At 40.0% G+C, this 15,330-nt stretch overlaps 1 protein-coding gene across 1 annotated transcript; it reads left to right on the top strand.

The window, feature by feature from the left end:
* The first annotated feature begins 9,410 nt into the window (after positions 1 to 9,410).
* On the top strand, positions 9,411 to 10,181 carry ATOH7 (atonal bHLH transcription factor 7). Its single transcript, XM_036385614.1, has one exon. The coding sequence runs from the start codon at positions 9,411 to 9,413 to the stop codon at positions 10,179 to 10,181; it is 771 nt and encodes a 256-aa protein (XP_036241507.1).
* The last annotated feature ends 5,149 nt before the right edge of the window (positions 10,182 to 15,330 follow it).

Genomic DNA, 15,330 nt, shown 5'->3' with positions numbered 1-15,330 from the left:
GCCTAGAATTAGGCACTTAGGTGAGAAAATGGAATTGAAAACATTTTACTGGATCTGTTTTTAACTGAGAGATTTTTCTCTCATTTTTATGAAGCAACACTTGACAGTTCAGATCCTTGAAAATGTTACTGAAAATGCTGTCACTTCTTATTTGTACCTATTTCCTTGGTGGTTATATTTACTTTCTGTATTTCTTCAGTGCAAAAGTGAAAGTTAAGAATTCTTCCAAACAAATCTGTGGATGCACGGCTCTTACCCCAGAAAGGCTCCTCTGGATACTGACAGGAAGTACATTTATGTAACAGTTCTGCAAATCTATAAAGTGAAGGATAATCGACAAAAGTCTCATTTGTGTAGCAGCTTTGACCCATTAGGGGCTTTTAAATCATGCATCACTGACTCCAGGGTTGCTGTTGTCAAGCTACTTACAGATCCTAGTTAAATCAGGCATTTCGTATTTTTGCCCTCATTCGCTTTTGTTTACCAGCAGGAGACAAAATATTTAATTAGTTTTGGGGCATTTATAATCTCCTCTGGGCCAGCTCCAGCCACAAAGCTGGACGCCACTCCTGAGTTAATTCCAGCCAGGCTGGCCCCTGCACTACAACATATGGGTAACCTCTGAGCCTTTAGCAAAAGTTGCAACTGAACTCTGAGAGGGGTGGGACCTCCCCGCTGGGAAAATCTTGCCACAAAGCAGAACGGGGCCAGCGTCACCAGGGCAGGTCAAGGCGACACTCAGAGCAAACAGCATCTGGCAAACTGTGCCAAGTAGAAATCAATGAGAAGCAGGGCACTGGGTAGTAATTTTATGCCTGTTTACACAGGAAAATAACTCCTTCTGAAGTGAAAAATGATTTTATAAAAAGCATCCTTTGGCATCACTCTCTTCATTGTTCCTTCTTGTATTTTTATTAGTCAATAAACTATGGCACAATCTATACACGATTTTGTGTATAGATTGAGCAAGCAACATTAACTGTAGCATTAATTATGGTTTTGGGAGATGAGGAGTTTTGAGAGTCTTCTTCCTAATTGGCTAGGAACCAGCTGTATAACTGGAATTAATTTCCAAGGTACGTTACATTCTCTTCTCCATGTTACAACAATCAGTCAGAGGGCTGGAGAAAAAATAAAACAAAGACAGTTCCTAATCTTAGGGACTGTGTGTTCTTGCTGCTGCAAACTGTTGCAGCTCACTCCACTCAAAACCTTCCCATATTTTATTATTGTCACTTTCTATTCCTGCCTGTATCTCTGCTTATAGCTCATATTGTGGCCCTTGTTTTTCCCCATTGCATTTTATCACTTTTCTCTTATCCCTGAAATTCCAGGTGGTCCTGTCTAATATTGTAAAGCAGACTGCCATTCAATTCAGTGAGATTACTTAGGGCTGAATATTAAATATACTCAGGCCTTTAGAAGTTCATGGCATTAGATACTATATTTTATCCCACACAGAGCTTCTTCCTTGTGTACTTTTCTGCTTTTCAAAAAGGAGACCATTCTCTACTGGCTTTTGTTTTTTATCTACTTGCCAAGAAGTATTTCTGTTTCAAACAATTTACACCTCATTTTCATCCTTAGACTCCCGTGTATTGTTCTGCACATTCATTATTTCTGCAGTGGAGTGCAGCAGGTTGCAGCTTTCCAGTCACAGTGTCCCACGAGTGGACTGCAGCACTCAGTTCCACATCTCCTTGGGTTTTGTGGCAACAGGTGCAGGAAGATGTCAGCTTCAGGCTGAGCTCTTTGTGCCTCTTGATAGAGAACAGACAGTACTGAGTGACTTTTCACAGTAGGAAAGAATTGAGAAAATCTGTGCTTTTGGTGGAAGGAATAAAAAGCTGAATGTTCAGAGTGGCTGTCATTGCTCCTGACCCATGGACAGTTAGCACGTGAGGGAAAAACCTCACTAGAAGTGAGATGGACTAACTGTTCATGTCTGGGGAGAGAAAAGGTGCTTTCACTCAGGGATTTCTTTCACAGTTACAAATTATGCAGAAAAGTTTTAATAAAATAGGATGTAATTCAGTAATAAAATGCTGCAATGTTTTCCCTGTTTTTGAAGTACACCAAACTCCTTGTTTGACCAAAATCTGCATGTACAAGCAGGGTTTTGGGTTTGTTGTGGGTGTTTGTTTTTTTTTTTTTTTTGTTTGATTGCAAATAGGATTTTTTTCTGATGAGGTATTTGGGAAACTCAGAGGGAGCACGTTCTTGCACTCCTCTCCTTTGATACCATGACACACCTTTTATATCTCCCTTTCTCTGCTCCTCTTTTTCCCCTCAAGAGTAAACAGAGAGCTCCCCTCCTGTAGCAGCCCTCTCTGCCATAGACTGTGATGAAGTCAGTTCATTGCCAGTACTGAAGTCTGTAGACACTGTATGAACAGGTTCAGTTCTCCTGTGAGTCAGGAATACAACCCCCAGACATAAAGAGAAAAAGGGCTATAAGAAAATAAAAAGGGGTTGTTTTTTCCCACCTTGATATTTGATGATCTTCAACAGGGGAGAGTCTTCTAGGGAATTACTTTTGTTCCATGCTGAATTTCTATACTGTCTCTCAGCATAGTTACCCAGTCAGTTTCTATTTTTAGGACTTTTTGTAGGCTTTCTACTCAATTCCAAAGAAAAAAAAATTAAAGGCTGACTTGTGAATGGTCTTGTTGTTTTGTTTTTTTTTTTTTTTAATGTAGAGCAAATGAAATTGAGGGTTTTTTTAAGCAGTGATTGCAATAATGTTAATGCATTTCTTGTGCTTCTGATGTCATAGCAAAAAGGTAATTTAAGAGTAACTTAGTACAGTGTAAGAAAGATTGTTTTTTCCCAAGGTTGGTGTAGGGAACTGGCTCAATCTAAGGCCTCTCATTCTGCTGTTTGGGAAGAAGCAGCTCCTAGGAACAGGAAGGCCATACCACCACCTGATCCAGCAAAAGGCTGCCCTGTCAGCAGGTGAAATGGAATAACAAGTCACACCCTCTGCTTGAGGCTGTCTGATTAAGGAAGAACACAGCTGATTTCCTGTTAAAAGATTTTGGTTCATCCATTCTTTGCAGCAAGCTTGGGATCTTTGGTTTTGTTTCATTTGGAGCAGTGGTGTTGCTGCAGTGTCAAGCAGCCCATTAAATTCAGCTACATGTATAAAGTTCTGAAAACAAGTGCACACATCCTACTTCACACAGGCAGATTCATAAATAGTTGGGCTTTGGTTGTTGCTATCTCTACAGAATCTGTTTTGCACAAACATTTCTGGTTTGAGGCTGAAAGGACCAACTGGAGGTTCTCCTGTTTGGAGGGCAGTGGGCACAGGGGGTAAACACAGGAATTCCCATCCCTGGAATCTCAAAGATCCTCTTGTATTTTACAGAGGTGACTGTGATGGGCAGGGTCATAATTGGATGAGAGACACCTGAAAAAGTTAAAAAAAGGGGAGGGGCCACAGGAGAGAGGAGGACTAAGGAAGAGCCTCAGAACTGAGAGGTGAACACCCTCTGGAGAATTGCTCTCTCCAGGCTCTGGTGCTGAACCCAAGAGTCCTGAGTTTATAATTCCTTCTGCTGGGAGGAAATGTGGTCAAATCAGATATGAAATATGTCCTGACCATCATTACTTCATCTTCCTAATCCTGAGCTATCTGATCTATGTAATAATAATAATAATAATAATAATAATAATAATAATAATAATAATAATAATATTAATAATAATAATATTATTATTATTATTATTATTATTATTATTATTATTATTATTATTATTATTATTATTATTTACCACTTGTGCTGCTGATTGCCCTGCTAGAAGTTTTATAGAACAGATTAGGAAAACATCTATCAGAGATCACAGTAATTCCTGTCTGGAATCAGCAGGATAAAGTAGATTCCTTCACTCATCTGGTTCATGGTGGAGAGCATGCATGGTGCTTTTAGTAATTCTCAAGCTATATAGTAATGGAAGGTCATCCCTGGAAGACTCTTGTTTCATTGAAACTCTTGTTTCATTGAGTATATAGGAAAATTAAAGGTGCTTAAAGAAACTGAATTACATCTTAAATAAATGAGTTCTGCTCTTGCCTATGTCAGAATGCCTATGTAATGTTAACAAGTAATGCTTAACAAATATATTTAACATTTTTTTAATTTGTATTGCCCTGTGGTACTGGAGATAGTGCTGATCAAGCTAATTGACAGCTGAAAGATGAACAGAGTCAGTATTTACCCAGACTAGCTGGTTAGCTGTGGAACTGCAGCAGCCAAGCTTCCTTGCACGGTTCTGCTGGGGCAGTGACCAGTGAGCCTTGTGCCAGGTCACTGTGTGTGCCCTGGTGTGCTGTGGCTGTAGGTTCCCTTGTGAAAAACATCAGGACAGCTTTTGCATATTGCTGAGCATGTGCAGGTGCAGTTGACCTTGACAGATAACTGTATTTTTAAGCTGCATGCCATGTATGTGGGACTTGGAAAATTCTCTAGCTTTGTAATAATCAGAGCTTTTTTTGCTGCTCTAGTGGTTCAGTGGGTTACCATATCATTCTAGGTGGAAACTTCTTTCATGATCTATTGTGTGTGTATACAAAGGTACATAATGTAGCAAAATTCAATATATAGTGTAGGTGAGAAACAGTTAAATGTTCAAGACCTGTTCCTCTGGTAACGTGGTAAAAGGACTCCTTTCTCCTTTTTGGTTTTTTCAGAGGTTTCTGACCCCTGTTTCAAAAGCATGCTTTCAAACAAAGTTATGTTGAGAGGGTGTTCTGTGCAGGATCACTGGGGAAAGCTCTGCTTTTTGAGCCTCAGCTGAGGGAGGTGAGAAGGACAATGTGGAGCAGAAGAGAAATGGGTGAATTTCAGTGGTAACTGGAGGGTGGTGAGGCAGGTAGAGCCTGAAGTGCAGCTGGGACAGGTCCTTGGCTGCTAGAAAGAGAGCTCAGCCCAGAGAGGCTGAGGAGGAAAGGGAACTGTTCCTTATAGGAAAAGGTGTCCAGTGCCAGGGTGGAAGCCCCAGGTGAAATGGCTCAAACTCCTCCTGCAGCTGTAGGTTGTTATTCCATTTCCAGTATTAGTTCCTAAGTGTCCCTGCAGGATACAACATTCTCTAGTGAATTGTTGGGTTTGGATATTTCTGTGGCTCTGACAGGGAAAACAACACAAATAACCAAGGCAGGAAAAGGAGTGATTCTGCACACCATGGATTTCTAGCCTGTCTTGTGAGCTGAGTCAAATGTTACAAGAAATTGGGCCCTCAAGGATGGCCACATTTTGGTAGTTACCCACCTGCTCTTAATTAGGCAGCATACAGCTTGCCATTCTTTCTGCTTTGCTCAGGGTAAACAGCAGTGGTGACGAGTCTTGAGGCTTTTAGAAGGGCTCTACCTAAGAGGAAATAGTTCTGGCTAGAAGGGAGAGGTAAGATTCTTCTTTTGATACATTGCTTGTATATGTTTTTATAAATACAGGTAGAGAAAGTAGGGAGGAATTCGACTTTAACTAGAAATATTGCTTTCATTTCATTTTAAATTTAGCCTCTGGTCCCAGTCAATCCCAATAAAGTGATCAAAGTAATTAGATTGTGTTTTCGTAGTACAGGTGAAAGGCATTCATCTCTTAGTGGGTGCTGCACTAATTGCATCTGAGTTTTTAACTTGGATACCTAGCAGACAATTTTGAATGGGTTTATGTACATAGTCATAAATACTGAAGCGACCTAATTTCTTTAATGAATTGAAACTCTCTTTTATTTTCCTAATGTTGGTGGTGACTTGAGGTTGCTAAAATAATCTGGTTTATGACTGAAATAGCATTCTTACCTGTCTCTTGTTTTTCTCTGAGGGAAACATAATATTTTGGTTAATGATACTGGTTTAGAATTAAAATATGACTCAGGAATAATGCTGCAAGGATGATGAAGTAGCACTAAATTGGTACCTGCATAGTTAGAGAATCAAAGATTGAATGTTGAGCAACTGCGTAGACATAGAACTTCATTCTGGTGTTTTTCTGGCTTGGGATTATCTAATGAAGAAAAAAAAAAGTAAAAGGGAATTTTTTGAGAAATGGTTGATGTACAAAACCCATGAAACTAACTTAAATTAGGATTTAAGAAAAGGTTTTAGCACCACAGCAGTTTATCACATCAGGATATAGTAAGAGCTTTAAAAATATATAATAAAAATATTGATAATAATTTTAAAAATATTTCAAATAGTAATATATATGAGGAATTGTTAAAAGTAAAGGGAGGAGAGAGTACAATTACATAAGGGCTAATTGAGACAAACTGAAATATAGAGGAAATCAAAGTGAGTGAAGGAAACCTGTGAAAATTCCAACTGATACCCTTTCTCATATTCACTGAGCAATAAAGCAGATTATATTTTAGTTTGAGATAACATTACCATAAGGCAATGCAATGGGGCTGGGCAAATGAAGTAGGTTGTGTGAATAAGACCTTGATAGATTTTGTATTTCACTTTCATAAAGCAGGAACTTTACAAAATTTTAAGTGATGAAAACCAGGTATTTTGATCAGCCAGCATTTTTTAGCTTTGCCTGTGTGCTATAAAATCCTGTTATTAGTTCATTGTTAGTCTAAATGGATCTGGGCTCTTGTCCTGTGATTTGATAGTAAATCATTTAAGCTGAAGTTACGGCGTGTTCAGTAGGAGAGATAAATCACAGCTTCTCTCCTGAGATTACAGCAGTATGTTAGTCAAAGCATGATGATGGTGGTGATCAGTTAGGAAGAATTAACAGCACTGCTGTGTGCTGGGTTACTGTGCATTAGTGAAGGAAAATACCAAGTTTCTGAAGCACTGTGATTTTCAATATATTTGAAGTCTTCATTGTAATTTATGCTGGCAGGACATATTAAGTTAAAAAAAACAAAATTGCTGCCAAGTGAAAAAATACAGTACTCTGTTTGAAAGGGGAGCTTTTTATGTTTGTGGCATGATGTTAGCAGCACTCTTAAGATGAAGAGCAATTAACTACCTGAATTGGGTAGCAGCTAGTTCATGAGAACACACAGTATTTATTGACTTACAGAACACCTTAATTCTCTGGTGTTCTTTTACATGAAAAATCATTTGACATTCACTGTAAGAGACATAGGGTTTAACTAACAAACTTAGGGATAACAAAATTAGGGCTAGAAGGCTGCAGGAGCACTGAAATATGCTTTAGCAGTAGCATGAAGATCAGATGTGGATCTTCTTCCTGTACTTGCAGTACTTCCCATGGAGCATCTTCAGAAACAGAAATCTCACAAGTTCTAATTGCTGATCCTTTAGGGAAGACATATGTTTCTGTGGGTTTTTGCAGGGAGCTGTTCTCACACAGACAATCAGAAAGTGGTGCTTTAGTGAGTGGTAGAAGCTCTTTATGTTTGGAGAATAGGTCAGCGCACACACACAGCCAAGTCGAACATTTCTAATGAAACGTGACCAAGTTGCACTTCTTTAAAAATTGAAGAAGTGGCATACATTTTGATAATGGAATAATGGAGGCTCCCTACCCCAACTATCATCTCTGCTCATGATCATTAGGATGGGGAATATTAAGAGCAGAGCAACTGGGCGTAACAGCCGACATCCAACATCTGTCATGCTGGAGTCCATTAGTGTTCAATTGCATCCTATTGTTTTTGGATTATTCAACCTCATTTCATTGTCATTGCTTTTGCTAGGGATTAATCAGCTGTTTACAACTACACCAAGTTTTGGAGTCATAATGAAAACAATTGAGCTATAGTTCTAAATAAATATACAGTATTCAGTCTCTAATGAAAAAAGTTTCTAATTTATGAATGCTGGTAACAATTTAATTAAGTTTGAAATCAATACAGATAATAAATCATTGTGTGTCAGGGTTTTTTTTTTTCCCTTTTGTGTACATCATAAAAAGATCATGTGATATTTCCTGGTAAGTTTATGTACTTGTGATTTTAGTACAGTACGAGTACAGTAAAAGAAAGATGTTATAATTATGGGGCATGGGTGTGTGTATATTGTGGCTCCTCTGGCATTACAGTTGTAGCAGAATTGATCCTTTGCTGCCAGCAAGAAGATTTGTTTTTCACATCCTCTTTTACTCTTGTCACTTGTTTAGAAATACAGTACTAAAAATACACCTTTAATTCATGTCAAATGCACATACATACTTTAATAGGGTGTATTAAAAAGGCAGTTTTCAGGTGATTAGTATACTTACGTGTTTTTGTCTCTACTATCATAACCCATCTAAATATTTTTGCAATTATTAGGTAAATCTATCACTACATTTTAACTGTTTAAATATATTTAAATTATTTTAATGACTTTGATTTGCTGACAGGCAAATATATAATCCCCTTTTTTCTTAAGACACTACTCTGCTTGCAATGTTTTGTACTTTATACAATATTAAAATTGTGGATGCTGGAGGGTTTCTCATAATTTGAGTTTACTTATTTTGGTACCATATGTGCGAAACAGTTCTATTCTTGGTCGTCTATCTTTTAGCTCTTTCTCTTCTTTGATTAATGCAGTTATTCTATCCTCAACACTTAGCCAGAATTTTCACAGGTTTTAATGTACAAATACTACAATGCACAGAGATTTTTTTTTCCCCTTGAGTTGCAACAGATTATCCATTGAAAGGGTCTTTTGCTTAACTGCCCAGAGTCTTGTGGGGCCAGCCAGACACTACTCCAGATGGCAAGTTGTTAGGGCTGGACAGAATGGCTTTGGAAGACTTCTCACCAGATGAAGGCTGTAATGTTGGGATTTTACTGTTTGGCTTTTTCCCCTGTAGTTCCCAGGGTGGGAAGGTGCTGGGATGGCAGCAGCGTGCCGCCCGCCCACCTGCCACCACCTGTTCAGCTCTTGTGCTCCTATAAAGCCTCATCCTGGCCGCTGCACACCATCCCTGCTGGCCAGCAGAGCCAAGGAAAGAGATCTCTGAGGGACTCGCGGCTTCAGAGCACAAGCATCGCCATCACAAAATCCCCTCCTGAATCGAGCCAGGACTGCTCTCACTTGAAACTGCCATTGGGAGTTGTTGTGCCTTTAATCCAGTACGATCCCTCTTGGATTCAACGACTGTTTTCTTCATTAACAGACATCTTGAGAATGGAGATTTCATTGTTTTCTCTCTCTCTTTGAGATTCAAGAAATTAAAAGAATGAAAGCATAAGACATAAAAAATGCTTCATTCTTTCTTTCAACGATAAGAAACAATTTTCAGACATTTCCAGAAGAACCAGAAGAACTTTTATTTTATTATATTTATTTTTTTAGAAGGCAAGAAAAATACTCCATAATTTATATTGGGAAACTGATTGAAGTGGTTCAAGGGTTACTCCATGAGTACTTTCCTTACCACTCTTTAGAAGGCGAATTTTTGCTAGTGTGTGAAAGTGAAGCTGCACCAGCTATGAAGACCTGTAAAGGCACTCCCCTGGAGCCAGTGGTGGAGCCAGGCTCACAGGGCAGGAGCGCGACGGGCTGTGTGGTGAGGGGCAGCTCGGAGAGGATGGAGAACGGGATGGGCTGTGTGGTGAGGGGCAGCTCGGAGAGGATGGAGAACGGGACGGGCTGTGTGGTGAGGGGCAGCTCGGAGAGGATGGAGAATGGGATGGGCTGTGTGGTGAGGGGCAGCTCGGAGAGGATGGAGAATGGGATGGGCTGTGTGGTGAGGGGCAGCTCGGAGAGGATGGAGAACGGGATGGGCTGTGTGGTGAGGGGCAGCTCGGAGAGGATGGAGAATGGGATGGGCTGCGTGGTGAGGGGCAGCTCGGAGAGGATGGAGAACGGGACGGGCTGTGTGGTGAGGGGCAGCTCGGAGAGGATGGAGAACGCTGCCAAGAGGAGGCTGGCTGCCAACGCCCGCGAGAGGCGCCGCATGCAGGGGCTCAACACGGCCTTCGACCGCCTGAGGAAGGTGGTGCCGCAGTGGGGACAGGACAAGAAACTGTCCAAGTACGAGACCCTGCAGATGGCTCTGAGCTACATCATGGCTCTGACCAGGATCCTTGCCGAAGCTGAGAGGTTCAGCAGCGAGCGAGAGTGGCTCAGCCTGCACTGTGAGCACTTGCACAGCACCAGCTACCACCACTACCCGGCACAGAAAGCCTCGGCCGACAGCGATCCCTATGCACACAGGGTGTTCAGCTACCACCCCGAGCACTTCCAGATAGCTAACTAGGACTTCTTGCCAGCTAACAGTGTGCAGCAAGCCAGATGTGTAATTTAATAATTAGCAAGAGTTAATCTGCTTGACTGAGGTAATATTGGCATTATAATAGCTCATTCTTGTTTGCATCTTATAGTCATTTGACAAAATAAATTTGCTCTGAGAACATAAAGTCAAAAGGCATTTAAGATGAATGAATTTATTTAATGCTGGTGGAAATTATACTTTTAATTTGAAGTATTTCTGGCAATTGTTTCCTAGTTTATCTAGTGTATTTAATGCTTTAATTAAAGAAGGTTTTGGTGTCGTTTTCACTGTGATGAATCATGACAGTATTTCTACAGATCATGGGACAAGTTGACCTGTGGTGTAACTGAATGGAATAGCACCAGAAATGGACCTCATTCCATGTTTTTCTTTTAATATCAGCTTTAAAGTTGTTCTTTAGTGTCTTTTTGCATAAATGGTTCACATGGAAAAAGTTTTATAATGTATTGGAGTTCTAGTCCTCAGAGAACTAACTTTCTTAAACTTTGTAAGTTTGACATATGGGTTCCCAAGTTGTGTAGGTTTGCTTTAATCCAATTTATGGTGTCTCTTGTATGCTCGAAAAAGAGCTGTTTTCAAGTCATGGAAGGAATGTTTTATTTTCAATGGCTGTAAAAACACGTGTGATTGTATACTATAAATGAGAATGCTGTGTGAAAATAATCTAAGCTTCTAGATTTTTGTAGGCTTTAAATGATGGGATTTTATTTTTTAACCTTATGTTATCTGGAAACAATAACAGATTTTGTAAATCTTAAATAAAGTGTTTTATATACTACGTCCTCTCCAAATATCTGAAATTCCTACCCTAGGAATTACTAGTGGATTTTCTACCCCAAATGTTTCACTACTTCTGTCATAATCTGGCAGTTTAATGTGCTGAAGAAACAACCAGCAAATGATATTTTCTCCCCAGTTACAGTAAGGAGTGTATTTTATGTACGAATTTGGGGAAGAATTTATGGAGCATTTTTGTAGAGGAGTTGAGTTCATTTCAGCCCTGGTGATGTGCTGAATGGCCTTTTGTTTACTTGCTGCTTTCACTTGCTGGGGATAGAGGAGCCTGGGGAGAAAAGGCAGAAGAGGAAAGGAGGTTGGGAATATGAAGAAATGAGGAGAGAGAGGATGGCTGGGGATGCAGACGTGTTTGTAGCAGGGTGCAGAGGCTGCAGCAGCTCTGTCAGTGCCTGCTGTGGTGGCAGCAGAGGGGGGAGCTGAAGGAGGCTGCTGCTGCTGCTGCTGAGGGGAGAGTGCAGAGAAAAGCCCTCCCTGGGTTAGCCCGGAGAGGGAAGGGGAAAACGAGCTGCTGCCCTGTCACAGACACATTTTATGAAAATCCTTTCCTTAGGATTTTTTCTCCTGAGAAGCTGAGAGGCCTCAGGAAAAAACGTAACCAATGGTTATCTGCTGCTGTGGAATGCAACAGGTGCATCTGGGATTGGCTCATGGGGTTGTTTCTAATTAATGGCCAATCACAGTCAGCTGGCTCAGACTCTCTGTCCCAGACACAGCCTTTGTTATTCATTCCATTCCTTTTCTATTCTTAGCCTAGCCTTCTGATGAAATCCTTTCTTCTATTCTTTTAGTATAGTTTTAATATAATATATATCATAAAATAATAAATCAGCCTTCTGAAACATGGAGTCAGATCCTCATCTCTTCCCTCATCCTTGGACCCCTGTGAACACGGTCACACTGCCCTCAACAGCTGGTGGTGGATTTCCAGCAGGGAAGGCTGGCGGGTTCCCTGCTGGCTGCTGCCATGTCTTATATTTTAGGATTCTTTCAAATGACAAAAGAATAGCTTTGATAGGAGTTATTTTCGACAATTAAGCAGCTTTCAGAGAAGAACAAAGGCATGAATAGGAACTAAGCCGTGTTTGGGGGAGAGGGGCTGTGCTGCAGGAGCAGTTCAGGGCAGGGTCCTGCCCTCCCTGTGCTGTCCTTGCTCCTGCCTTTCCTGCCCTGCCAGCTGGATGCTCTCTGCCATGGAGGATGGCTTTCAGGCTGCCTTAAACACACTGTGCATTCTGAGCAGCTCTCTGCTTTAAACACTGCCATTCAGGAATGGGGTTTTAATGTGTATTTAGCCTCTTGAAAGGTAATGAATAGTGTTAATTATTAAAATGTGGGCCATGCTTCCTGTGAATTGCATTAGATCTTTATCAGCAAGCTGAAAGTGGATTCAGCCTCAGAGATATGAAGTCATGCTATTCAGACAGTAGAATTAATTGTTGTCCATCATATAGTCAATACTGTGTGAATATTACTTACTATTAAGTGGCAAGTTTATGTATGTAACATAACAACGAATACAATTCTGAATTAAATTATATGCTATTTTACCCTAAAGTATTAGCTGTAAACTTCAGGCAGAAAGTCTCCCCTGCCCTGCTAAGAGCAGTGGGTTTTCCATACTGGAACAGGAATTGGATGCAAATAAGTCATGTGATTATATAACATAGAAAGCTTGGATTAGTGAAAGATTGCCTAAAGCTGAGGTGGGAAGGGGAATACAGTACAAAAGGATAAATGCCAGAATAGGGTGCAAGAACATGACTGATGCTTCTGTGCTACTGACATATGATTTGTTTTTGTGGGACATGACATTGCAGTCATTCAGGTAAAAGTACTTAACAGCCATTTCTCTTCCAATTTTGTTTCTTCTATGCAGCGTTGTATTTATTTTTCTGCTGCATATGATGATATAGTTAAAAAAATAATGGATTTGTATGGAGGGAATGATTAAAGGGTAATAAACTCTCATAAAGAGGAACAAATCAACACAAACCATAAAATATCTGTGCTCATGTTACCAAAAGTTAGTAAGAATTGAAATTGAAGAATTGAACTGCAAAGCACTTCAGTGCAGTATGTAGGTAGTAAATCAGGTCATGGTATCAATCTCTGCTTCTGATCAGCATGGTTAAGGTTATAATCCCCTGTAATCCCCATTCTCTTAGATTTTGTTGTGCTAACGGGACCTGAATGTTTATTGATACCTTTATTTATAATTAGTAATATGGCTGCTGGGAAATTTGTGATTTTATCTAATGCTGTACTGGTTTTGTTCCTTGGGAGGGTGCAGTGTGGAAGTTGGGATTTCCAGTTCAGTGTAGTAGTGGAGGCAGCAGAGTAAATTCTGTGTCGTGCACAGACAGCTGTCTGTCCATTGATTATCTGTCAAAGCCTTTTGGGGAGTGAGTTGAGGTGATGGGAAAGTTTGATCATTAAAAGTTCTGTCTGAGTGCAGTTTGAAAAGCAGATAATGTCCATGCTGGTTGGGACTTCTCAAACACAACAACTATTCAGTAACTCATCGATTACCTTTAATAGCTTTCCTTTACAAATACTTTAGTGACATTTGTGAAATGTAAACTTGACAGTTTGACTTGGGTTTGATTATTGCTCCCAAATATTTGTTCCCCACTGACTTTTTGATGCTGGTCACGTAATGGCTCTGAGCCACCTTCTGTACTGGACTTTGCTGGTGTGGGCATTTCATGCCCGTCCCCTTAAATAATTATGGCTTCTGTTAGGCCTTCAAAGAAGCCAAAGCTTAGATGCTCAGAGCTTGGTGTATTCTTAGAGGCTGAGTTTTGTCTGCTCATAAATCTTTGTCCCACTGAACAGTGCAGTGCAAACCTGAAGTACTTTTGTTTGTAGTATCAGTAGTACATCAGGTCCATCTGCCCAATTATCACTGTAATTGTAGAACCACAATATTGGGGGAGCTTTGGGGATGACAAATGCTTGCTTCATTTAATGTTTCTTGCATATTGTACAGATATGTGTTTCACTGTTGAAACTCAGTGTGAAATTCTAATGAACTATTTGGGGGAAATTACCCTCTATTTTTCTGAAAGGACTTTGTGCAGGGTTTTCTATTAGAAGCTACAGGTACTGTGCTTCTGTGATTCTTCAATCACATCACCCTGTTTTGACATGCCCAGAGTTATTTTTGAGCTTGGAACTAGAGTGGCATTTTAACTGCTGTCACTTAGCAGTGGCTAAAAGCAGAATTAGGGTAGAACATCCCAAAATGTGTGTTAGTAATAAAACCTCAGTGCTTTCTTCCTCATCATCAGCATGCCTTTCAACTTCCATTCATCCCAAAATTTTAGGCTTCTGTCTTCCATCTCACCATTTATGAGATATTTAGTGCACAGTCCATCTTGTACTATACATACACACAGGGCAAGTCTCAGTTTTTGACTGGAATTCTGAAATGGTGCTGCAGTACCCATTCTTGAAAGTAAAAATGTCCCTGACCTCAGCTCTACATTTGTAAAGTCAATGCCAGTGCAGCTTCCTCCTGGGGGGAAGCATGAGTACCATTAGGTAGTTCAATATTTGGCTCCCTCCCTCTCTATTGTGAAGTAAAACTTTCCATGTGAAATCTTTGTGGAAGTCCCTCCTGTGATGGGATTCACTAGGAACAAACTTTTAAAAAGTTCTATTTCCAGGCCAAAGGAATTGATTTGCCAAAGGAAGCTTTTGCGTTAACATAGGTACCCTTACTCTTGGGATTCCAGCTATTTGAGCTAAGGAATATGGAGATGGTTCTTTGTAGTTCAGGAGTGAAATTTATCCAGAGTTTTAAAATAATTCACAGAAGAGCTGCTTTTTGCTCTAAGTATGTTCAGCTCTTCTACAAAATAGCCAGGGGTAAAAGCCAAGTGCACTGAGGATGAAGACATTTTATTCATGGAAGAAGCAGTCCAGTGTTTCCTCTACACAGATATCTTAAAAAACCATTGATTCCATCTGGTACTTTTGAACTTCCCAAAAATTCTCTATATTTTAACTTTAATTACATGTCAAGCAAACTTGGCTTCAAAGCCCCTAACCAACCCCATGTATAATATTTAAATGTCTCTCTGCTAAAGAGTACATTTTCATATTGTCTACTAATTTTTTTTTCTAATTTGGAGTTCAGTTTTCATTTGTACAGAAATTAGCAGCATGCAAAATATATCTTACAAAATTTGCTGGAAGTGTCTGCATATGTAACTCCAAGGAATAAGAAGTTAATTTTTGACTGGCTTCCTGCAGCCTGGGGTGCATAGTAATATTATTTTCTAACATTTCAGATTGTCTTCAGTGTTCTTCC

This window comes from Molothrus ater, chromosome 8 (genome assembly GCF_012460135.2).
Source record: "Molothrus ater isolate BHLD 08-10-18 breed brown headed cowbird chromosome 8, BPBGC_Mater_1.1, whole genome shotgun sequence".
Taxonomy (NCBI): Eukaryota; Metazoa; Chordata; class Aves; order Passeriformes; family Icteridae; genus Molothrus; species Molothrus ater.
The sequence above is the reverse complement of the archived record's forward strand: the minus strand, read 5'-3'. Positions and strand labels throughout refer to the sequence as shown.